This window comes from Fringilla coelebs (assembly GCF_963513975.1).
Source record: "Fringilla coelebs genome assembly, chromosome: 11".
NCBI classification, from domain to species: domain Eukaryota; kingdom Metazoa; phylum Chordata; class Aves; order Passeriformes; family Fringillidae; genus Fringilla; species Fringilla coelebs.
This window is the reverse complement of record NC_140037.1, coordinates 12532190-12558657: the sequence shown is the minus strand read 5'-3', so window position 1 is coordinate 12558657 and position 26468 is coordinate 12532190. Positions and strand designations below refer to the sequence as shown.

Genomic DNA, 26468 nt, shown 5'->3' with positions numbered 1-26468 from the left:
AAGTGAATATGCATGTGAGAATCTTCTTGTGAATTATGTGTCACTGACAGAGGGAAATACAAGTTAATCTAAATTCAGTGTGAATTAAATTTTCTTAAGAAATTGAAATTAGGACTTCTTTTAAAATTTACCCTCTTTGTTCTTTTACCTCAGATATGGTTTTAATTGTCAGGTTTTTTTTAAGCACTGATTTAAGAACGGGGAATGAAGAACCCACTACTAGTGAAGGGCTGGTACAGATGGTAGTTAGAGAAAAAGGAAAAGTAACTTCAGTGACCTCTGAAATACTAATTCCTAAGGTGTGATAGCTCATGCTAATGCACTCATAGAAAGACCTGAGTCATGTGTTAATTATTAATCCTGAACTATGAGAAGTCTAGAAATCTTTCCCCTAAGACTCTAAAAGGGAGGAAGGTGAATATGGGTTTGCTGATTAAACAAACCAAGCCTGTGGAAGGGGAGACTAACCTAGAATGTTCCAAGGGACATAATCATGTACAATACATTAGATTGTAGAGGATGGAAGCTGTTCAGCTTGCTACACAGCATCCATCCCTGGGTAGAACTGGAAAGCTGGGGGGTGGAACCTGGGACAGGCAGCTCGTGTTCTGGAGTCTGCTTTATGTCACACACAAACTACTTTTATTGTAGTATTTCTTAATGCTCTGTCAGCAGTTTTGCTTTGAATCATGAGTATCCTTAGCACTACATTAACATAGGACACATTAATCCCTGAACCTGTCTGACAGCTGCAGTGAGGCAGCAGTGATTTTTATGCTAAAATATTAAATACATTCAATGTGCTCCTATTTAGCAATTAGAATGTAACATCTTTTGGTATCTTTTCTTTTTTTCCAGATTTAGTAGTCTGAACTTATCAAACTACAAATATTATTTTTATTTTTTTATTTATTATTTTTCAATCTAGCACTACAGTTAAATGTAAAATAGGAAACCAGCTGTTTGATGGTTTGTGTACTTTTTTCCACCTCTTTAAACTGGTGCACTTACCTATTGCTGAAGTCCAGATATGCAAACTGTAAAATAGGTTTCTTGAATAAAATTATTTCTATATTAATCTAAAAAAAAAAAATCAAACTCACTAATATCTCCAAATTAATGGGATAATTGCGTTGAGTTATCCTGCCTTGGGCAAGGACAGCTTCATTGTGCTTTACCCTACACACTGCCTGTGTCTGCCGGAGCTCTGCAGTGCCAGCTGGGCCGGGGATTCTGAGAGCCCCAGTGCCTCAAAACTCAGGAGTTCTGCAGGAGAACAGAGGCTGGGAGCTCTGCACAGCCCTGCTGCTGGTTTAACTAAGGATTCTTTGGTTTGTGGAACAGAACTGTTCCCTCCTGCAAGGCAAAGGACTGGATTTCCAATATGACAGTGAAATGTAGTAGGATTATGGGATCAGTGTGGGAACACTTGTGTTGGAGCTTATGAGCTTGTCTGCTGTGAACTGTGTATTTAAGACTGCTGATACTCTGAGCTGAGTAATGACACTTTTATACAGATCTTTGAAAAATCAGATGCAAGAGTGTCCTTTAAAATTTCCCTTTAAGAAGTTGAGATTTGTTTATCATGGCAAGTATCTACATATGTAAAGAGAAAGTGTTGATATTAAGCTGCTAGAGCTGAAGCATTTGAAAATCTCTTCCATGATCCTAAACTTTTAGCATAAAAATTCTAGTTATAATTTCTCTGCTGTCATGAAAACTGGAAGCCAGGCTTATTTTCTGAAAGATCCCTTTAACAGAGAGAGTTTCATGCTTTAAAGTGCTAAATATTTGGTTTTCCCCTCATCAGGGTCTGAAACTGTTTCTTTCAGTTGAGTTGAAATAAAAATAGTCAGCTGTGAATCGTGTTCTCTTCTTTGCCTGTCTCCATGGTAGTGAAGTGATTTAAATTGGTATGTCCATCTCAGTCCTTGTAACACTGCCATCCTTTTTAAATGTGAGCTGTTTTAGTCCTCAGTGCTGGGATTCAGGCAGTACTGAGACTCAGATTGTAGCTTCTGCTCTACCATGTAGTAGTTGGAGCACTCTGCAGGGTGTTAGAAAAAGAAAGGTCTAATGTCATTAAGACATATTTATTGTTGTTTATTTTGTGCATACAGAGAAGAAGATCAGTTTATAGGGTTGGGATTTTTTTTGTTTGTTTTTTGGTTTTGTTCTTTTTTAAGATGTAGGAGATAAAAAGAAATTGCATTCTCCCTTGGAAGAGCAGAATTTGTTTCATGAACGTATTAACCATGCTTCAACAGTAACACATATCTCCTGTCAGATTTCTGAATTTAAGCAAATGATAAAATAATCAAATTTAAAACTATAGATGAACTGGTGAGTCTCTGGATATCATATCTCTATTTACTAAGATACAACATGGAGTGTTTAAAATGTTTGACTCTGCACACAGGTCGCAAGTGAGAAAATACTTTTCACAGAAGGGCTGTACAAGATATTTATGGTCTCCAGAGAAGGGAAAATGTAGTCCACAATTCAAGGAACTTCAGTTAGTAAACAAAGTTTATTCCAAAATATGCACCAATGGAATAATGAAGCATAATAAGTGTTAGACACTTTTCCCAGAAGCTGTATTGGTCTTGCGAGCAGATATACAGAGCTCTCATAAGATTTTTCTGGCATGTACTTTTTTCTTCTTTGTTTCTCTTAGCACAGGAAAACATCCATTAGTGATTCTAATCATGCACCTGTTATGTTCTCTTCCTCCTTAACCTGCCCTAATGAGTTTAAATTGCTTGCTTTTTAAATGCAAGACTTCAGATAAACTGATTGGATTTTAACAGTATTCACTGAGAAAATGTCTTGAGGTAGATTCCATTAAATTTAATTGCTGCCTCTCTTACTGTGCCTTTGTTACAGTGTTGTATGACTCGGGAAAAACAATCTGAGTGTGTGTTGTGTTCTAAGCTGTTGTTGAGACTTGAACATACAGATGTCTGTATATTAAGAACTTGACCTGGAAATAAAATATTTGGAATGTGCACATTTGTTTGTATAGTGATGACAGGAAGCCCCTTGTGTATGAAAGGGCTCAGTAGGATGATCCAGATTTCAACACTTCTTCTATTGCTGCAAGTTCATGGCTGGTAGTGATTAATTTCAGTATCCATTGGAGGCCTCTTCCTAACCCTGCAATGCTTGGAAGAAACACATTTGGTGAAAGAGACCAGAGTCTCTTTGCAGTAGTGGACAGCATTAAAAAAAAAGAACTTTTATTACTGAATATTTATGTAATAATCTCCTCATATCTAGAGCAGGATTTGTTAATATGAAGTTACTGTGCGAGGTTTTGGCACTGGTGAAAGGAAGGACAGTGGTGATATTGTAAATGCTGATATTTAGCGCAGCAAGGACCTCACCATGATTGAGGCAGCTGCTGTAGAAGATTGGTGATACAGTAATCTGGTTTATGAGAGACCTTTTATAATGCAAATAATAACTTGATTAGAATTTGACTAGTTTCACAGACAGTGGCAGAAGCTGAACCCTCAGTGCTGCTCATACTGTTTAAATCTTTTTTTATATGTAGGTAGTAGTGGGAGACCTTTTGATTTGTTAAAGACTTTAAATCTTTTCCAGCTCTGCCGTAAAACACATCTTCTGGCAAGAAATTATTTGTGACATACAGAACTGAGTAGGAAAGATTTAGAAAATGGATTCTAAAAGAGGTCACTGTCATTAATTTAAATTTGTTTCTAACATTTCAGATTTTTCTTCTTGCCTGTCCCCCATGTCGGACTGCAATGATTCTCTTCAGGTATTACCTCTTCCTTACTGTATTTCTGTCCACTGGCACAATGTATTTTAGAAGGCAATTTATAAAATACTAAGGGAAATATCAAGTTGGAAAGGCATATTGGCTGGATTGAAAAATGACACTTTGAAAAGGGTCAGGGCTTAAATCAGGGTGTTGGGCCTCATCCTTGCTTCTTGTGTGTTGGTGGGTTTGGCCTCGCTGATGAACAGGAATTAGCTCAGTAGCTGTGCATTAATGCAGATTAATGTATGAGCTACTATAATTTGTGTCATGGGCCTTGAATCTTTTTTACCATCCTCAGTAGAAGTTAGTAACTGTGCCTTGCTGGAAGCTGTGCAGGCAGTCTGGGTCTGATTTCAAAATTGTGGCTATGTAAAGTTAAATAGGCAAAGCAAATTCTCTCTGGCTTGGTTGGGTATTTCTCAGATCTGTGCAGTCTTTTCTAAAATACTGCATATTGTTACTAACTTCTGTAGCAGCAGCAGAGCCCAGGCTGCAGCTGAGGGTGCAGCCAACGTGTTGAGGGGAGGGTCAGGGACTTCCTGGGCACTGGTACTTGGCACTGGCTGTAGCTGCCACCATGGCATTAAACTCTACTCTTCCTTGTCTTAGTCTAGGCAAAAATGATGCTGGGGGAATGCCTTAGACAGTCCTTCTGCAGCTTTTCCCTGCTGTTCCTTATTTCTGCAGGGATTATGCAGACCAAAGACTCTGTATTAGCATCTCTGTCTTGGAGAGTGTGAAAGTATGTCTGCTGTCCAGGAAGTCTTTGCTGAAGACTTCAGTCTTTGCTGAAGACCAGTTGTAGAGCAGAGGCCACAATATTTGTTGTTTTTCAGAATGGGTATATCTATTTTCTAACACCCTGACAGCATATAAATTATATTTGAAAATATGTTTTAAAACCATAGTACCTTTTCCTCCCTCAAGTTACTTTTAAATTCCTAGGAGTTGGACAGACAGTGGTGGGAGACAATTTATTCTTTAGTTTGTGTCTGATGTAAAATAGACTGAAACAGTTCTGATACCAATTTTCTGTTCCTATGATCCAACAGTAGTTCAGAAAAAAGATGGCTGAAAGCTATACAAATTATGGAGTATATTAATACTTTCCTGCATTATGCTTTGCTTTGGACTTGCTGTTTCATTTTGATAAATGTAATTGTTTTATTTAAGGGACTTCTTTCAAATTCTTAAAGCTTTACTTTGAAGCTGTGCATGCAGGAGTAAAGAGGAGTAAAACCCTTGATCAAAGATGCTATATTAAGCTCTGGAAGACAAATGAACAGCAGAATTCCAACTATTTAGCAGCTTGCATCATGAACAGGATTATGGGCAGCCCAGGCTTTCTAGGAATCCAAAGCTCATTATAGAAAGCAGTCCTACTTTAGGAAATTCTTTAAGTGTGTATTTAAAGATAGGATTTTGTCCAGTTTTATTGCATTTAATAGTGACTTACTTAAAATTCAAACCTAAACCATTTTTAAGTGTCTTGCTGTCTTTATTGAAGAGGTACTACATAAAAGACATGAAAATATTATTGCATTTTTTCCATGTGTGGAAATAACATCTCATCTCTTTTCTAAGGTTGCAGATGCATATGCTGAATGGAGCCCTCTTAGCATTGCTGTTTCCTGTTGTTAATACACGCCTGGTGAGTGTACTGTGGGTTTCCTTCTCCATTTTATTTATTTCTAAAAGATTATCTTTGGAGAGATGTCAGATGTTTGCTTTGCTTGGCCTTTTGAAGTTCATTTTTACCAGGCTGTAGACTCCTGGTCACTACAGGGGAGCCAAAATAGCAATCTTGGATTTTTGGATGTTTATAACTTGGTATGAGAAGACAGCACTGCTGTATTGAGTGTTAGCCCCATTCTAGCCACTAATGGAGGGAAAACTTGATGGCTTTGAAAGAGGCTTTCACAGGTTAGCTTTGTGGCCTGTAGTCAAGATTCAGTTTCAGACTTTTCAAACTCTGTAAATGCAGGATTCCTCAGGCCTGGAAAATGCCAAATGTTGTTGTTGGCTGTCATTCAAATCTGCTGTAAAACTTCAGTCTCCTGGACCAAAAAAAAAAAAAAAAAAAAAAAGCCTGTTGGTGTTCCTAGTGAGATTCTTAAACCCATTTAGATTTAAAGGTAAAAAAAGCTATTTTGAGTGTGAGTTGAATGAAGTATTTTTGAGGATTATTTCAAGAGCTGTTCTTCATGAATATGTAGAGGGGGTGTATATGTATCTATGACTAGATGCTTTTAATTTTTTCATATGATTTATCTGCAAAAATCTGTTGTTGCAGCTATTTTAATATCTGTTTTAAGACAGATATGAGTACTTCATATTTAAGCAAACTACATCAATAATAGGGGGTGAATTAATATTATTAACAAAATGGTTGAGGGCCTCAGAATCCATTTCAGATTTTTTTGGTGGATCTCCTTGCAAGTCTTGACTGTCCAAATAAGATGAAGTATAAACTTAATGCTTATGTGCAGTTTGCAATTACATTTTATTAAAACTTGATACTGTTGAAGAGGCAACAAATTAATAAAACAAGTGTTCTTTTCCTGACAAGGAAAACTCTTATTTTGTATTTAAAACCATCTAGTTTTTAAGTATATATAACCTTAGGCATGACAAAATTGGTCTGGGTAACCCTTGAAGGAAAAAATATTGAAATATTCAATAAATCATTAGCTTGTATTTTCTCTGCCATTATTACAGATCTCATTAATATTAGGGCAGTGGTGATTAAACACAAAAGATACAGACTACTTATAAAATTGTTCCTGTAATTTGGAACAGAGTAGCCAAAAGATACTGTCCAAAAGTAAATATTTTTGCAATAATTACAACTTAAGATATTTTTGGCCTAACAGCTGCTTGCCAGGCTTTTCACTTTTCCATGTTTCTTCTGGCACAGGGTATGTGGGTGATGTTATATAGCACTGCCTTGATCCAGACTCTCTTATGGCAGACACACATTCTGCTCCACAGTTCTCACTGTGGTTTTAACACCAACATTGTCCTGAAACAGGAAATGTCTCCTAAAACCTAGTAGGAATTAAAAAAATAACACCCTCTTTTTTTTTTTTTTTTCTAAGCTGGCTGCTCTGGTTTTTTAATACCTAAGTGAAAAACTTTTGATTCAGTCATTCAGAATGAGAGACAATCATTGCTTCAGCAGTTGATGGATGTTTTAGTGGGTATCAGGATTTGAGTTGTAAGTGTTAATTTGTTCAAAGTAATTTCCAGAACACCTCTTACATTTTGTGACAGAGTCTGTTAGGGTCATGTGTTTTTGCTACCAGTTACATTACTTAATGAAATGTAAATATCTTTTTGTAAATATGCTTCATTGTTAAGTTATCCTGAAGTGGAAGCTTCTGGCATAATTTCATGGTTTCCATTTTCTTGTAATGTATCTCTTAATTTTTTTGTTGTTGTTGTTGTTGTTGTTTTTTAGAACATCAGTAATTTCAAAATTCTTTTAAAATAGTAGTGTATTGCCAGTGAAAATGGTGAGTTGACATATTCACTGAAACTACAGTAGAAAGTTTCTACCTTCTGTTATTTTAATCTTTCAGTCAAACTGTGCTAAACAATGCAGTTAAAAATCTTGTTGGACTAAAACAGGCACCTGGGATGATGTTAAAAAAAATGTAGCCTGAAAGGTGAGGTCAGTTTATTCTGTTCTTTCCAAGAAAATATTTTCCTGCCTTGGCATGAGGTTGGGGTGCCAACAGTTAACAGACTTAAGCAACAGATGCACCCACTTGTATTTGTTTGGCACCTAAATATTGCAGTTATTTGCTACATTATTTGCCATATGCTGATGGAATTAAACTCTGTGCTTTGGGATAGACATTGGATAAAGATAAAACTGTGTCTTGTCCAGTCAGTGCCTTTGTGAGTTCTTATCCTTTCAGAAATAAAGAAGATGCTGAGGGAATTGGCTAGTTAGGCTCCCAAAAGGAATCCAGCAAGGTATAAGAGGATATACAGGAGTAGAAAGATTTCTTTTTACTCTGTATTTATATTCTATGGCACACAGTATAGGTCCTGATAACCTGGCTGTGCATGTATATTCATTTAACTGCCACAAAGACTCCAACTGTTTGGAAAGTAACTGGGTTTGCTGGAGCTTTCATGTTGCATTAATCAAATTTTAAAGAAAAGTCTTTCCACTGGTTTAAAAGTGGGGATTTTTTGCAAGCTGATGTCCTGAAAATGTTCATATAGATAAAGTAAAAAACAGGACATGTCCTAAAAGTGTTGGATACACGGGTATCAGCTCACATAGCTGAGATGGTGCAGTTTTAATGTTACCAGAAGCTGTTGTATTCTATAATTAGAACTATTTGGCCTGAGAGATCCATATTCTAAAACTGTGTTGGGAGTAGAATCATACTCTGAGCAGGACTTTCAGTGCATTCCGTGTATGCTCCAATCATTGGCTGCTGTATTGTTTATTGTTAGAGAAATAATTCACTGCACTAAATAGTTTGCCTGTAATGGCTGTGCCTGCACAGCAGAATGGAATAGGTTTGGTAGCACATTGTCATTTCTAAACTGGCTTAATCTAACTGGCACAAAGGAAAACAACAGGAACAGTGGGGGGCTCTTGGGAGATGGTGGCTGGTAGGTGATAGAGCCAAAGTTTGTGCATATTTGGGCACGTGTACATGCTGTGTGCATTAAAATGGTATGTGTGTCATTTACTGATAATGTCTAAGAAAGTGGCTGGTACAGTACAGTTTGGTGTTTATTAGGCTGTTCTAGGTGTCCTACAGGAAAGACCAGAATCTGAGAGTTGAGTCCCTTTTATTGCTTTTCTGCCACGCTCTGCGGTCTTTGTGGAGAATGATGGAGGAGGTGCTCTTGCACAATGCAGTGCTTGAGCCAGGGTATAAATAATTAACAGAGAGTGGAGTGCTACTGTCAGAAACCAGAGCAAAGTGTCAACCTGTGAGCCTACTGAAAACCAACTGCTGTGTCTGAGTGTTTGATCTAAATTAGTATTATGTCCATGCTCTCTTGGGGTCAATTCAAAATATCTGACTTCTGGGCTCCACTCTACTGCTGCCTTGAAGAGATTTTTCTAAAGCTGAGTTCAGTGCATGGAAAGATCTCATTGTGCTCTTTGGGCAGTAGCTGGTTTAAGTTAGAACATGAAGTCTTACTTGTTTTCACAAGGAGATTCTTGAAATCCTTGATTGATGGGAGATCCCTTATGCCTTGTCTTCAGTTTCTCCTCATGTGAAAAGTGCTTATGCTGAGTGAGTCCTTTATTGATAAAACTGTTTATAGGCAAGGCATAAGATACAGGTGAGTTAGTTGCTCAGTACAGTTTGCTTTTTGTGTTTGTTGTAGCCTGGCTGTACAACTTGAGTGCTTGGTTGTACAGCAACTCTGCAGCTCTATAGCAGGAAATGCACTTGCAGAATCAGCCCGGCTTTAGAACAAGCCGTCTTTTACAGTGGGAAAAAGAAGTTTTGTTTTACACACAAAAAAATACTGTCAACACTACTGCAGCATAACAACTGTTACTCTGTTCTCAGGAGTGTCCCAGCACAGTGTTTGTGTAACACATCCTCACAACTCCACGGCTGTAGAAGCCCTTTTGACACCACAGATAAATGGAGAATGCTCCTTGGCAGGAGTGAGTGCCTCATGTTGTGGTGTTTATATCAGGAGCAATTGTTTCTGAAGTGGGAGAGGTACAGTTTTTTCTCCAGTTAGGATCACTGCTTTAGCCCTATCTCAAATAATTCTCATTCCCTCACTTTGCTCTCTGTCTTGTTCAATGAAGGACAGTAGGAAAGATTCAGATTTAGGAAACCTCACAATTTTCATGAAGTTCTTGCTTTTGCATAGTTACCATGTTTGTTTTGGTACAGAATACTTGGACTGAAATAACCCAACAGATTGTATGGGAGGGTTGGTTTAGCTTAGTCCCTACAGGCGCTGGCTGACCACCTTGGAGGTTGCCATCAGGACACACACAGTGCCCAGTGGGCGAATGCCAGGACTAGCAAAGTCCAGTTGTTGATTTTAGAATCTTCTACGTTCAAAATAGGATATAAGAATTGTAGTTGAATTTAAAAGATTACTGTGTTATTTACCAACTATTTGACTACTGGTTAGGAAGAAAATCAAACTCTCTTTCAACCTCTCTTCTGTTGATGTAGAAATTTCTGTAATGTTTCAGTTTCAAGGCTGTGACTTCAGTGTCTCAGAAGAGTCATAGAAAAGGAAGGCTTTTCTCCCCACTCCCTGCTTACCAACACACAAGCTACAGTGGTAGGTCCTGTGTCTGAATTCTTCTGGCTGGAAAATGACAGAATGAGTCTGCATTTGAACCAAGGTTTTTCATTATTCCCATGAGATTTCATACTTGTCATATTGTCCAATTTTCAATTCAGAAAAATAATGCAAGTGTCGCTTTTCAGCTCTGTAAGTCAGGTGCAGTAAAAAGCTGAATTCTCAATTTTTGGATGTTTTCTATTGTTCAGTTTTAAATGTGCTGCTTTAGTGTAATAAATAGATATAGGATAAGATACTTATATATGGGAGTAACTTTCAAATACACCCTTTTCTAAGTGATAAAGAACTAGAAGTAGTTGGGTCTGGATTAGGAGGCTCAAACACAGAGATACGGTTGAAGTTATTTTTAGTATTATTTTAGGTGTCTGACTTCTTAGAAGAGAAGTTACACTAATTCAAATAAACACACAAATGACTAATTGTAATTTCTCAAAATTTGGTAGCAGGTGAGAAATACCTGATTCACTATTAACTGGTAACTTGTGTACAGATAATTCTGCAACTTGTCTTTAAAACCAATAAATGACTGGTCATTTTATATTTTAATTTATGTTTGGTCAAGCTTAGCAGGTCTGTACATGCATGCAGGTTGCTATAAATCAGGTCTTTTGACTTTTTTGCAAAGGCCTCCTCTTATATTACTTGTATATATATACTTATATACTTTTATATAGAAAAGACCTCATTTATGGAGTTCTCTCACAAGGTGGCAAGTATCTTTTCTTTCTAAAAAGACTTCTATATTGTGGGGGTGTGCATAATTTGATTTAATTATTTGAGTGATTTGCATTGTTATTGGTAATTCATGCTAGCAAAGAAAGGGAAAGAACCACCTTATGTTACTCCTCCTTTGTTGTGCTTCTGGCTAATTTTGGGAATTACCTACTGGAAGTGCTGTCTTTGTGTTAAGGGGGATGGAATGGCTACAGTCAGCTGCACTTTCAAGGCACTGGCCATTAATGTTTGTAGTTATACATAGGTGATAAAATAACTGAACTGAAAGCATTGTCATGGGTTAGAAAGAGAATTGTTCCTTGGAACTTGGTTGTTAGCAATGAAAAATACTTACAAATATTTTCCTTATTCCACAGCTTCCATTTGAAACAGAGATTTATTACATCCAGCATGTGATGCTCTATGTTGTGCCCATCTATCTGCTGCACAAAGGAGGTAGGTAGGCAGTTTACTCCCTATGGATTGGGCTGGTCCTATGGAATGCAAACACTGTGCTTTTACTGGATACCACCAGTTTTATTCTCGCCCTTTTAAAACCAATTTTCTCTGTTTTTAATTAATAGTTCCTGATGTTCTAGTGTTCTAATGTTGGTAATGAGTTGTATCAGGCACTAAACAAAAATTTTAAAAAATGGTCTTTTGCCTGAAAGGATATTTAGAATGCATTTGCACAATGTGCATTGTCTTCTTGAGCAGCATCTCTGCCATCTTGCGATATTCTCAGTTGTTGGTGGGATGTATTTTTAAGATTTTTACCTACTTGAATGTCTCCTGAGAAATACTGGAGCTCAAAATGAGCCAAGAAAAAAAATTAGTTGTCTAGATAAATCCCAGAAGTTCTGAAGCTCCAGTGGAATGTAGTGACATGTATCAGTGAAATGAACTAGATTGCTTATTATCCCTTCTAACAATATTGCTGTCTTCCATTCACTTATGCCATAATAATTCATAAGTCTGGGAATCCTAAATTGTTTCCCTGGCCAGGGATTTTTCCAGTTGTGGATCCTCAAAGGGAATGCACTATACATTCAGCTGGTGTGGTGCTCTGCCCCCCTCTAGTGCTGACATGCCTCTAGCAGAGGCATGCATTTTCTAGCAGAGCTGGATTGTTCCATCCAGGAAATAAAATATGATCATTTGTGATCCACATGTTCAGTAGCCTTTAATGAAAGCCCTGAGGATGTGATACCAAGCAATGGGATGCAGTCAGGCTCTTCCATCCTGCTGAATCCATTGTGTCTTATACCAGTGGTCACTTCCAATTGTTCACCCTCTTTCACTGTAACCTTTGTGTTGCAGTGACCTGATTGCACTGTGACCTGCTGAGTGAAACTAAGAAAAATTATTCAAAGGAAAAGTGAATTCTTGTACTTAAAAAAATTATTCTGTTTCTTTCTTTTATCAGGGAAATATGCCATCCATGATTTAATTTTAATCCACCCATGACAGCCTAAAATTCAGGCAAATACTGCCAAAGTGCAGGGTAGTTGTAGGAGTTACACAAACTCATCATCTTTGCAGAAGGAGGGTGAGGAGGAGGGGGCAGAAAATGTAAGCAGCCATGGAGTGAACTGTAGGTAGTGACAAAGCTCTTGAGATGTCAATAAATCACTTGGTGGCCTTGGAGTTCCCATCTGAGGTCACTTTAAGACAGTCCTTTATTTTAAAAAGGCTTTGCTTTGGATGATGCTTGATGTGCTCTTTTAAGAGCACTTTTGGTGGTTTGGTTTGGCTTTTTGCTTGTTTTGAAGTAGAGATTCTCAGTGTTCTTCGGGACCTGGGACTGCCAAGAGCTGGATTTGCAGTGTGAAGGGTTTGATGTTGGACAGCTGTCACCCTGGCTCATTATTCTGAATGCCTGCCCTGCATTTATGTACAGGTATTTGCTGCCATCTAATGTTCATGTGATGGCAGTAAAATTGCTTAAAGAACTTTATTGGCTGAACCTGTCAATTGAGATTGCTGTTTAACTAATAACTGCTCCATTTCTTATCCACTTGGCTCCTTGTCACCTGACTGGCTGTAATTAACAAAAGACCCATGAACTCCTGCCACAGGTGACATAATTTTTCCACTAAAAACGATCCATTATGTGGCCTAAAAATATTTGTTAATGTTAATTTTGTCATTTACTAGCACCACTGTTTAAGTATCTTCTGAGTAGGTCACATGGGCCTTTGTCCTGAGTTCTGTATCTTGTAAAAATTGCTTTTCCATCACTGACATTGATCAGGATGCAGCTTGATTTCAGTATTGTAAATAGAAATTTCCATCAGTGAATCTGTGGATTATGATTGAAAGAAGTAATCAAAGGGTAGAAAATTGAGAAAAATGAAAAGAAATGGATTGTATTTGGAAAAATATACTACTTCAGTTTTATTTGGAATCTGCCTATATTACTGGTGACCTTGATAGGATCCAAATGTTTCTCAAAGATAGGGTGAGCAGAACACCTGAAGCAGAGTGGATTTGAGCCTCAAGCTATAGAGAACTACACTCTCAAGTTTGCTTGCAATACCCTAATCAGGTATTGCACCAGCCATGCACGTGCATCCAGCTGCCTGCTGAAGTTTTTCCTCTTTGAAAGGAAACTGGTGACAGTAAGCAAGGGCTGTAATAATTTATTTGTCTTTTCCTGCTACTTATTACAGTGGTGCAGACTGGTCATGCTGCACTGGCAACCTTCATGTCTTTCCTGACCCTGTAAGAGGGGGCGTTTACTCAGCAGCACATGGATGAGAGAGGTGTTTGGAACTCAGTGTTGAATGTTGCACAGTGAACTCACTGAAGCTCAAGGACATGGATCCCTTCTGGGGATTAAAAACTCCTCTTCCCTCCCTCCGTCTCACTCCTCTCTGTACTGACTGAATATAAATTTCCATACTTCCCTTTCTTAACATATTTTCTTTCTAAGTGCATATATGCATGTATGCATAGCATGCATGCCAGGCTAGACAAATTAAATGCTTTTACACCATGGCTCATCTTTCTTGGCAGCAGTAAGAGGCTCTCATGTAAAATAGATGTAGTGTGGATGTAACAAGCCAGCACACAAGATTCCTACCTCAAGTCAGTTCTTACATAAAGTGTATCTGCAGTTGGCACTCTAATTTTACTGGATGAATCTCACCTTGTGTCACCTGCCTCCCAAAATTGCAGTATTCATCTGAGCAGGACACAGCATTCCAGAAACTGCTGGAGCAGTTGGACCAGACCTTGCAGGTCGCTGTTTTCTCTTGTCCTTAGGAGTGAGACTCTGAGAGACCTTCAGTGGGGTCAGGACAGCTAAGTTCTTAACCTGTGTATTAAGATAACAAAAAGAAATCTAGCTTGCACTACATCAGGTTTAGAGACTGATGATGATGACTCTTGTTTCTGACTGTTAAGCTTGTTTGGTTAGGTTTTGCAATGGATTTGACAAGGTCAGGTGTGTGCCTTATTTCAGACCATCAAATCATATTGAAAGTTAATCAAGGCGGAAGTGTTACTTCCTTAGTGCAGTGATCAAACAGTATTCTAAATTACATTATTCCACAGCAGATTGAAATAAGAGTGAATTTGTAGCAGCTCCCTAGAACTCAGGAGATAATCTGCCCTGTGTTTTGATATCCCCAGTGTTATTTGAGTTAGTAATTCCAGTAGGTAGAAGAGGCTGTTGGCGTTGAGGTGTTTGGGATTCTGTGGCTGCAGGGAGCGATGCTGGAAGTCTGTCGGACAGGGGGTCTGTCCTGCAGCTCCGGGCCGGTCTGTCGGCCGGTCCGTCCGGCAGCTGCGGCAGGCCCGGCGCTCGGCTCGGCCGGCAGGCGGCGCTGTGCCCGGCGCCGTGAGGGAGCGCAGCTCCGGGCGCGGGCCGCAGGAAATGCCCTTGGTGAGCCCGGCCGGGCCGGGGTGGCCTTGCGAGGGCCGGGCAGCCCTGTGCGCTGCCCCCGTGTGTCTAAAGAGCCGATTTGCCGCTAAATAAATGAGTTGTCTGCGGGGAATAGAAGTAGAATTTTCATCTCAGGCAAGTGCTGTATCTTTATAAGCAGAGAAGAGCCAGTGTCTGACTCAAGTCCCAAAGCCTTGAGCCTTGATCTTTGCTGATGTGTCTTCGAAGGTGGCATCGGTAGAGAAGCTCTGTGGCATTGTCACACGGTCAGTTGAAGTTGTTGATTTTATTTGCCTTTTCTCCCTTCTCACGGATGGTGCCTCTGTTGTGCTCAGCAGCTGGGCAGGAGCAGCCAGGGCCGCAGCTCCCTCAGCGGGCCGCGCTCTGACCTCCGCACAGCCTGGGCTCGCTGGAAGATGCAGCACACAGATACCAAGGACAGATGAAAGGATCATTTTTCCTTTGGTTGTAAATTAGGAAAGTGCAATTAAAACACTCAAGTTGTGTTTTCTGTTGGCTGTTAGGACCATATTTAAAGATCTTTTTTTAGCTCTTGCACCCTCTGTCAGCCACTTTCCCACTTTGTGACACTTCCATGCCTTTATCTAATTCTTTCTTTAGCTTTCTAAAGGAGTTATTAAGCAGGCATTATTATATACCTTTAGTAGTAATCCCAGAGAAATATCACTTCATATTTAGATATACTTAGGCAGTCATAAATCTAGTCCATCTTGATCTTCATTGAAATACTTGATAATGTGTGATACAGCTCTTTTGCTGAAACTGAATTACTTAGAGGCCTATTGACTCTTGCATGTTATTTCCCTACTCTGCTTCTAGCAATTCCATATTCTATTCCAGATTTCTCTACCTGCTGAATGCCCTGTATTAGACATAAACATGTGGTTTGCTGTTGAGCTGTGCTTGTGCCATGGCACCTTGAGAAGCAGGGTAGCTCTGTGTGCTGTTACTCTGGCTGCAGGCTCAGGCTGCAGCCTCTCCTGTAGCTTGAATATTTGAGGATAATCTTGTTTGATGATTTAAGAGAGAGGAAGAAAAGGAGGAGATGTGTCCCTGTCCTTTGACCCTCTGAGCTTTATGCACTGGGTAGTTAGAGTTAGTTTGAAAAATGAAATATCTCTCCAGGAGATGGAGAAATCTAGAAGGGCAGGTGCCAGTGTCTGGAAGAACTGCTATTACATGGAGGTAGAGGAAGAGCTACTGCTGCTGCTTTATGGACTATAAAAAATGATTCCTGAGAGAAGCAGGTACTGTAGGAGCTCTGTTTGAGCTGGTTCTGATGAGAATAGCTGGCACTGAGGGGAAACAGAAACCTCCTGGCATAAGGCACTAGTTTGAAACCTACACATGGAGTCAGAACAGCTGTAGGGGAAACATGGATTTCAGGATCATCCTCTTGAAAACATTTTTTTTCCTGTTTTCCCTTGGAAAGCAAGTTTTCTCTCTAGGCTAGCTCAATAGGCCACTCAACTGGAATTAACCCTCTGATCAAGGGAAATAAAAGGAAAATAATTTGCTGGCATATTTTTGTAAGCTTGAAAATGAAAGAATTGTAATAGTTGCTCTGAGTTTTGGGTTAAGCAGGTCTACTTAAAATTGTAAGACAACTGAAAGAGTGTACAGCCCTGGAAAACTCATAAAGCTCTATCAAATGTAGTGGGAACAAAAGCAAGACATTAAAGAGATTATTTTAAACCGTACTAAATTAAAAATTTGTACTATATTTAGATTCTAATTCTCTAATTCAAACAGAGGAGTAATTTTCTCCTGCATTATGTTTTCACAGAAACACAAAGGAGTATTGCTTTTTATTAAGTTGTATTCAGATTTTCAGAAGCCTATGTATTGAGAATTTTAAATAAAAATATTAGTTCATAAGAACATTTGAACTAGCACATTGTGGGGATGGAACAGTATAAAAAAATGGCATCTCTTTGTTGATCTTTATTTTTTTAAAGCCATGCTTTCATTTCCTAGATGGCAAAATGATCAACTTGGCATATTCAAGGTCAACAAAGTCTTGTTTAGAAACAGATGAAGAACCCCAAACTCTTCCGTCTATATGGAATCCTTTGTATCAATGCTACTGAAGTAATGAAGTGCAATTTAAACAGGAGCAAACATGCATCCTACCTAGATGGCCCCAGCTGGGAATGGTCTCAGCTGTCTGGGGAGTGAGTGATTTTGGAAATGAGATCAGTGCCAGACTGGTACTTGGACTAAATTTCTGTAAGTGCTTAATGTATAAGAACTGCCCATGATCCTTCATAAACAGAGAGTGAAACTCTCTGCTCCCACCTATTGAAATTGATTTCCTATGCAAGCAGCAAGTAGCTTTTGCCAAAGCCAACACAGGCCCTTCAAACAGCCACTCAGCTGGCTCTCAATTTTCCTGTTTGTGTTTTTCTTTTAACAATCTGTACTATGGAAAATAGACCACACTGCTTCATTAAACAGCAATCCATTGAATAGCAGGGCTGTAGAGTAATAAAATCTATAGTGGATATTTGTATAATGAGAAATGTACAGAAAATATCCTAGGTATGAATTTAAAATTAATTTCCCAAAGCACACTGTGGAATCTAGAGTGCTCCAAGATGTTTTTGTGTGGAGGTCAATGTTTCCTTTTTGTCATTTGATGTCCAAATAGTGCCACTGCTGAAAATCACAGCATTATTTTCAGGATTCCAAAGTCTAATGAGGAGGGATATTTTTAGTAGGAAGCAAGACCAAAAATCTGTCGAGAGTGAAAGTTGCTGATGCATTTTTTTTTAAAAATTTTGCAACAGAGCAAGGATGTAGCAGAGGGAAATTCCTTGTCGGGGGAACCTGAACAGCTCTGCTAAGGGACCTCTGAAATACCATTCCCTGATTAGACTGAAGCTTGACATTAGAAACCTGAGTTCAAAGCCAAATTGCACCATGGATCTGTATTGTCATCTTGTGCAATTTCCTTAGTCTTCTAATGACTGCTGTCTCCCTCCAGTCTCATTTTATAGCTGGGGTCACTTGCCTGTATTGGTATTTATACCTTACCTGCCCTGTAAGCACCTGGATATAGAGGTGTCTGTATTTTAGCTCCTGGGTGCTCACCCCTTTAGACTCACCAGGCTTTGTCAAATACTTTTGAAATAACACAGGCAGCTGCCAACAGAAACCTAATTTGGATTAGCACTGCTCAGCCAGTTCCCGGGAGCTGCTTTGATACCTTATTTAAATTTCATGTTGTGTTTTGTATCTAGGTTAAACATGCACCTAAAACTGCAAGGACAATATAAATAAATTTTGCAAGTCAAGCAGTGTTTTCTTTCCAGCAGAGGAGGGAGTACAAAGAGTTTCTGTAAAGCTTGACCAGGTCACCTAAAGTTGATGCAGCCAAAAATAGAGCCGTGATCTCCTGCACTCTGACACCAAGGCTCATTCCTCCTCCTCCTCTTCTCTCTGTAATGAAAAACCATATTCAAGGTGGTGTCACCTATCTGATGTTTTCAGGCCATGGAGTTTAATGAATCTCATTGCTGTCTAAGTCAAGACTTCTGTACTGTTTCCTAAATAGGATGCCAGCTCTTAGCTCACACTTGCCAAGTGCATCCCAAGAATTACTGTTGGGAATTTTTTCCCTTTACCTGCAGAACTCTGATTCCTGTAGAGTTCTCTTTTACCTTTGTTCAGACACTTCTGGCCTTCACCTTCCCACTGCATAAGAGACCTTACAAGCTGCTCTGTGCTTTCCGAGTAGCTCCTGTGCCCAAATGTGTCATGGGCTCCCCAGGCCCCTGCCTGCTCACTGACCCTGCTGTGCAGAGGTACCTGGGGTGACGACCCTGCTGCTGCCTCTTCCTTAGAACCAGGAGGGGTGTGTGGGGTGCAGGTGTGCTGCTGGTACTCACACACATCTGCAGTCTTAGCCTGTGCCAGCAGCAGCACAGCACTTGTGTTCTTGGGAGTGGATGTGCAGTTTTAGACAACAGCTTGTAGGTGATTTAGAATGTATAGCACTCACAAAATGCTATTTAATTGAACTTATTTCAGATAGCTACTGCAAAATCAATTTGAATTGGTATGATGGGCACAAATTATGGAAGGAAACTATACAGAAAATAATTTTGAAAGGGCTACAGAGCTTGAGGAAGCATAGCTCTAGAGACCTTAAACCTGAGCTGGGATGAAGCATTAAACAGTGATGTGGTCACAGCAGTTACTTGTATTTATCTCCACAGGATGCCACACACAGGTGTGTCGTCTGGTGGGTGCTGTGGTAGCTGCCCTGCATGTGGAGTTTTTCAAGTTTCCAGTAGCCTTGTACAGTGCATGCTGAAGTGTTTCTTTACTCCCTGGTAATTACTGAGTGTGCTGGCTAGCCAGGGCCAGTATCAATATTGCACTCTGTGCTTTAAGCTGTCCTTTGAGGACTGGATACATGTTCCAGTATTTAATAATATCTAATGGATCAGAGAGCAGATAAAGGCAGATAAAAATTGCCAGTGTATTTTTATAATCCTCTGAAACTCTTACAGCAGCCAAACAGCATGACATTGTGCATCTTTCCTTCGTGTTCTGAGGCTGTTATTAAAGTCATAACGAAAATAATATTTTCCCACATATCTTACAGTGCAATTTTCATGTCTGCTAGTAAGAGTTTAGAGAACTCTGTAAACTGGTTTTGTTCTTCCCATATGAAATTTGAATATTTAATTCCCAAGATAGTCTTGTATCTATGAGTACTTTTATTAAATCTGATTCCCTTGGTACATTCTAGATCAGGGAACATTGTGTTTTGTCAGTAAAGCCTGGTTTTGAGAGGGTTGGAATAATAGAGAAAGGTTGGAATAATATATCTGCTCCTTCATTTGAAGGGAAAAAGTATTTTACAGTATCTGTGATATCTACTGATTAGAAAACTGCTTGTAGTGTCTATCTGAAAATATCCCCACAGCAGCTTTCATTTAAAAGCACAGCCTGTCATTAATGGATTGACCACCTGATACAGCTTTTCTGTTCCTTGGCATTATTGGTGCAAGTTCCTTTTTAATAGTTGTTAACCATAAAATTAGGAAATTACAATTAAGCTGTGCTCTAATAAAGGCTGTGCAAGACCTGCTGCTGGCTAAGTCAGTTCTGTGCACGCTGAAATCATAATCCCTGCAAGAAGCAGGTGTTTCAAGTATAAATAACCTGATTTTTTGAAGATTCATTGTACACCATTACAGCATTTATTACTTCTGGGGTAGAAGGAAGAATGAAATAAAAATCATTGTTGGTGAAAAATAGACTTAGTGAGGTAACATATTGTACATCTCACTGATGGACAAGGAGGAGGGAAGAAGCTGATCAGGATGCTTCAGGTAAGGAATAAAGCTCTCAAATATTAATTACTATAATGGTATTGAGGAGGTTATCAGCTCAAGCCAGATGTCCTGCCATCTAGGAGAGAGAGGATTATTCATTGAAAGTGTGGTGGGCACAGCAGTGCAGCTGAACATTAATGTATTCCTTTCTTTTCAAGGTATCTACACCCCTGAACCGCTCTGCAATTTCTGGTGGGCTCTTTTATCCACGGGGTTTATGTTTGTCTATCATTTTAGCATCTTGCAGATCCTGGGATTGGTAAGTAAACCCAGGTTAATAAATGGATAGCCTGCAAGTACATTCAGAGTAAAAACAGTGAGTAGTTTGAGTGTCCAGGTCTACATGGATAAGACTACTGGCATGCAAATTTTTGATAAGGCTACTGGTACGCAAATTGCATGTTCTAACGAGCATTTGTATCTTATATCTTGCAAGTACAGGTAAAATAGTTCATAGATTGGTTATGTACCTGCATAAATCCATTTATTAAATACACAATGAAATTTGCATCTGCTTTATTTCTGAAAGCTGCCCTACTTGTGTTGAGCAAATGTGTGTCATCTGAACATTTTTGATTATTATGGTAATTCTCTAAATTTTCACTGTTTTAAGGTGAATCAGTGCAAGATAGAAATATTGTTAATTGATAAATTTATTGTTGATTCCTCAGGTTACAGAAGTGAATTTGAACAACATGTTGTGCCCAGCCATCTCAGATCCTTTTTATGGGCCCTGGTACCGAATCTGGGCATCTGGACATCAGACTGTCATGACCATGACTCATGGGAAGCTCATAATCCTGTTGTTTCACAGTGCTGCTCCCACCCTCAAATGGAGCATGGACTTGCTTAGACTCCCAGCTAAGAAAATAGACTGAAATTTCTCCCCACAGAGTAGTTCATACAGGAAGCAGAGATATACTGGAAAAGAAAGAGGGGGGGATGAGACTACAATGTCTTTATACTTCTTCCCACAGTTTTTTGCCTCAAAAACACCTCTGTAACGAAGTGAGGTTTTTTTTACCTGCTGTTTCTCACTGCCTATTGCCAATGGCAAAATTAGTGGCCTTATTCTGGGGAAGGTTCATGTTTTATACATTTTGTATAGATTACAGTAGAATCTTGCTAAGCCACCATTTAAAATCAGGCCAGGACCTGTCCACATTCCAGCAAAGAGAGTGGCAGTGTTACCTCGTTTTGACTCATTTTCCATTAAAGAATTGTACACTTCTAGGACAGGAAATAATGCTGAATTGTAGCACTCCACTAATGTGAACCAACATGCTGGACTGCATCACCTGGCTTAACTCTTAAAGCTTGAATGTTCCAAAATGGTCACAGGAAATCATGCACACTTAATCTTCCAATCAGAAGTGCAAAACAGTGAGGTTCTACTGTTTTTTCTTAAAGCTGGTTGAAAATGTTGGGGAACAATAACTCATTAAAACAAATTAATCAACGACTAAATTTCTAAGCTGCAGTGGATAAGTACCTATCTAGTGAAGCCCCATCATGATGCTTTGGAGATGCTTTTATTTTGATGAGGGGAAAAAAAGAATGTTGAAATAATTTCAAAAGACCCTGTTATGTATAGGCCATGATAAGACATCCACTGTTCTGTCCTGACTTACAACAAAATGGGTTTTTTTCACTTACCTTATACTGGAGAAGGAGTGGAGACATCAAGTCCAATATAAACATCAGGGGTTTTTTTTATACTTAGTAGCTTTTGAAACATTCCTGCTTCATCTGTGCTGATCCTCACTGACCAGACTGGTTGGTGAAGAAACCAAATGAAACTGTTCTCTCCCTACAGCTCTGCTATATCATGTGTATTGATTTTAAAATACAGGTATAAAAAGGAATGTCAAATCAGTGCAGGCCTCTACTGCAAAGGGCAGTTGAGTAGCATGGCTCATCAACATGTCTTTTGGAGAACAGGATGTAGATGCAGAATGATCAACTGCATGTACCTGCTCAAATTTTGCAGGAGGAGAAATCATTGAGCAGAAAGATAGAAAATTCTTACTGTATTCTTCCAGAATTGTGAGTCCATTATGCAGACTGTTGTGTTTCAGGCCTGCAGATTTTTCTTGTACAGAAGTTTGGGGGAATTTGTGGATTAATTGTGTTGTCAAAGCTGTGACTTGTAAGATAAACCAAAACCATCATACCTCCTCCAGCTGGATCACCTCAAGGTATGTGCTGAAGTTAAGGTACAGATGTTTATACCTCAGGAAGCAAAAGTAAATTGACTTTTTTTTTTTCTTTAAAAAAGAAAAAAAATTATTTTGTGAGGGAACAAGTGGCTACTTCAAATATTTTTACTCCATATGATTAAAAAAGTACACCTCAATCAGAAATACATTGTCCAATATTCTGATTTACAAATTGGTTTCTGGCATTCTTCCATGCCTTGCTGTATGTGTGTGTGTATATATAAAATATACTGTGTGCTCACAACTTGCGAACATGCAGCATGTACCTAAACTATCCCTCAGGCATATACAGCTGGTGTTAGCATTACAATAGAAGGAATTAAGACAAATTTTGCAAATACTATTTAGCATTATTATTTGCTTTATTTGATTAACTTATGGTTTCTGGGGGGTTTGTTTGTATTTTTTTGTTTTGGTTTTTTGGTTTTTTAATTGCCTTTTTTTTAGCATCTTCCCTTTTTTTTCCTGTCAGGATACTGTAGTTACTGGAAACACTTTAGGAGCCTTTTCTTTTTTCCTTTTTTAAACTATAGCATTTCCTATCTGTAATCATCTGCTTCAGGGCATTCCAAACAAGTATAAAAAGCAGCTGCTGTTTGCCACCATTGACTGCCTCTGGTCAATTAAAACTGCAGGAGCATTTAAATGAGCTCAGGTGTCTCGCTCAGTGCAGGCTCTGTGCTTGGAAAGCAGAATTTATGAGCTCTTCTGGCTGACTTAAAATTCAGTAGCAGGAATGTGAACAGAGCTGACAGGGCCATCCCTGGGCAGTGGAAAGGGATTCCTGGTGCAGAGCTGCTGGGAGTGGTTGCCCCTGCCCTGGTGGTTGCCTCCCTCCCTGGTGGTCACTGAGCCCACCAGTGCTTTTCCCTCTTATGCTGCTCCAGTTGTTTAAAGTCACACAGAAATTCAAGGTGTAATTTCACCACATGGAGTTTGCTGATGGAGCTGCTCATCAGAGCCAGTGGGGCACTTGTAGTGTCCTTCTAAACCTTGTGTGGGCACGTTCTGGACCTTGTTGAATCTTTTGTACCAATTTAAGCTGAGAAAATGTCTCACTGAACAAGGCAAAAAAAGAGAGGTTACCAACTACTGCACTCAGTAAGGATTTTAGAAGTACTGGAGCTGCAGTGAAGGAATCAAATTGGTGCAGCTGGAGTCAGGTTGGGAAGGCAGGCAGTGCAACCTTCACCTTTTGAACATAAGCAGTTGCTTCTTTGTTGTTGTGCACAATCACTGAGGCTGGCTGAGTTAGAACAGAATCATTTAGGTTAGAGAAAACCTGTGAGTTCATCAAACCAAGCATTCACCCAGCACTGCTGAGCCCACCACTAACCCTTATCCCCAGGTGCCACACCTACAGGTCTTTTAAACCCCTCCAGGGTTGGTGACTCCACTGCAGCCTGTTCAAGGCTTGATAACCCTTCTGGGGAAGAAATTTTTCCTAAAGTCCAATTTAAACCTTCCCTGGTGCCACTCGAGGCTGTTTCCTCTTGTCATGTTGCTTATTTCCCGGGACAAGAGGCTGACCCCCATCCTCCCTTCAGGCAGTTGCAGAGTGACAAGGTCCACCCTGAGCCTCCTTTTCCCCAGGCTAAACCCTCAGCCATTCCTTAGATGTGTGCTCCAGACCCTTCCTCAGCTCTAATGCTTTGTTTTGGATGTGCTCCAGAGCCTCAGTGTCTTTCCTGTAGTGACAGGCCCAAAACTTAGTTATTCCTTCCTTCCCCATGCCCTTCTTTGAAGGCTTTTAGCACTTTGTTGATTTATGGTGACCCACCACTCAAAACTGCATCAGTGTATCTGAGACAGGCTCCACAGAAGGGGAAGGACAGGTCAGAATGGGAGCAGAAAAGGAAAAAACTTCTGAAGCAATTGTCATGGAACTTCACATCCTTCATTCCTCACCCATCTCTGGTATCTGCTGGGAATATGCATTAGCCAGAGTTTGTCATATGTGCAGGAAATGGGAAAGCAGAGTACTTCATCTCTATAGCACTTACTTGTTTTCCCTGGCAGAGGCTGATTATTCTTTTCCCTGAATGGTTTATTGTATAGGCAGTTACATATACAGATTTCTTTGGTTGCTTTATGCTTATTGATGCTGGAAATGAAAGCACAAAACTCTACTGCTGTTCTTGGGAGGCAATTGCATTCTCTCCTGGGGTGTTACACACTCAGTCCATGTGAAGATAACTTGAAGCTGTTGCCCAGTATCTGGTGATGCGATTTTATAGTGCTGTGGTGCAATGCAATTGAAAGGGCTGTCCTGGGCCTCCTGGTCAAATGTGCCCAAATGTGTCATGGCAGGGAATTTCAGCAGCAGTGGCAGTGGGGCTGCTCAGCCAGACCCCTGTTCCCAGCAGCAGCAGCTGAAGCAGAGTGTAAAATCTCACCCCAGAGCAACTTCATTTGCTGGCCAGAATACCCCAAAAAATTCTTGTGCAGTGCCACTGCCTGGCCTTCAGAGATGCTGGTATGGGTTAAGGGGTCTGAACAGAGCCCTCCAAGTGGTAGTATTGTAGGCATTTCAAAAGAAACAAACTCATTACTCCAGCTGCCACTGGCTGCATTTCCCTCCAAGTGTACCCATGAATGCAGCATTATTAGCTCTAATAAGCCTGTTTACTGATGGGCTTGTTTATGCAGCCTTGGAGTAAGTAGCTCTCCAAACCAGTAATGTTTCTGCCCCCACCACCTTGTGCCATGGCTTCAGCTGTCCAGGATCCCTGCAGGGCTCTTTTTCCAGGGATTCAGACACTGTCTGAGCTGGATCTATTTGTTCAACTTCCTCTTTTAAGCACCAAAGAATTTGCATCGCTTCTTTTGAAAGGTGCAAACAAATAGCTCTTGCCCATATGTTTGTAAATTGATGAAAAGCCACAGTCTATGAACACACACCTGGAGCTGGTTTTGGTTCAGCTTCTTAGTTCAAAGATGCTGCCCTAAGCAAAACTTATGTGTGCTTGAGGAAAAGTCAGTCCATTTGCAGTCCAGTCAAACCCTGAGGTCAGAGAGTACCTAACAGTAGGTTTCTGTTTCTGGCCACAGAGTTTTGATATTTCTGTATATTTGAGATAATTTTATTAAGTTCAATTGTATTTTTCAGAAATTGCAACTTGCAACTGTTAACTGACTGTACTTTTACATCCTAAGTCTTGCATCTAAACCAGAAGCATTTGTTTTCTATGAATCCATAGCTAATGGAAAATAGAGTTCTGGTGTTTTCTTCAGTGTGACAATTGTTTCACTCTAGGTGGATTCTTAGGAATTAAATTCATCCTTATAGTTAACAAAGCTCTGAAAAAGCCAAAACCCAGGAAGAGGGTGTATGTCAGCCCTGGTGGGAGGTTTGTGCAGGCAGACAGATCAGCTTTGGTGTTTTCAGTTCTACAGTGACAGGACTCATAACAAATCTGTTGACTTTTGTGACCTTGTACTTCAAGTGATATTGCTGTAAATCTCTCTTGCAGCTGTTGGTGTAACTTAGTCAAAGCCAAGTTGTTTTATAAATAATTTTATTTTTCTTCAGGGTCAATTTTGTACTTTTAAAAACTATTTCTGCATTTCCTGAGTCATTATCCCAATGCTGCAGAGGACACAGCAGGCAGAGCAGTGAGCACACCCCACTCTCCCTGACCACCCTGTGCCAGGGGCTGGCCTGGAGCACCAGGGGGCCTGCAGGAACATGCAGGGCTGCTTACCCCACACTCCAGTCCCAGCATGGCATTATCCAGGCACAGAATAGGTTGGAAAGGGCAAGGATGGATGTGGATGGGCTCAACTGCCTTATATGCTGTTAGTTCTGAATAATTTGTAAGAGTGTTACAAATTTTGTAAACTTTTTAATGTGCTAAACTTTGGTTATGAGGTAACATTTACAAATGAGGGGTAATTTGTGTACTTGTTTTTGTATTTTGCTCTGGTGGGCTTTTTTGTTGTTGTGCCCCAAGTCCAGATCACTGGGCAAATAGTTGTTAAACCTCGGAATTAAAACAAATAAATGCATTTTACTGGATACTGGATGGTTTTGTTATCATTCTAATTGTGCCAGGTCTGAGTCTGTCTTGCTTAGGACTTTTTATAACTAGGTAAGAATCACAGAGGCATGTACTGTTAGCTCTTTATAAATCAGGTAAGAAGATGGAGGCTTCTGCCTGAATCTGATG

The 26468-nt window shown here is 39.7% G+C and overlaps 1 protein-coding gene across 2 annotated transcripts in view; it reads left to right on the top strand.

The window, feature by feature from the left end:
* TMEM164 (transmembrane protein 164) overlaps positions 1-26324 on the top strand; it is a 34767-nt gene extending 8443 nt beyond the window's left edge. For both annotated transcript variants that reach the window (XM_084212849.1, XM_084212850.1), the window contains 5 exons: positions 3735-3784; positions 5372-5438; positions 11200-11278; positions 20239-20339; positions 20752-26324. In XM_084212849.1, the coding sequence (XP_084068975.1) occupies positions 3735-3784; positions 5372-5438; positions 11200-11278; positions 20239-20339; positions 20752-20958 (504 nt within the window). In that variant the 3' untranslated portion in view covers positions 20959-26324. The remainder of the gene's footprint in view (positions 1-3734; positions 3785-5371; positions 5439-11199; positions 11279-20238; positions 20340-20751) is intronic.
* Positions 26325-26468: the final 144 nt, after the last annotated feature.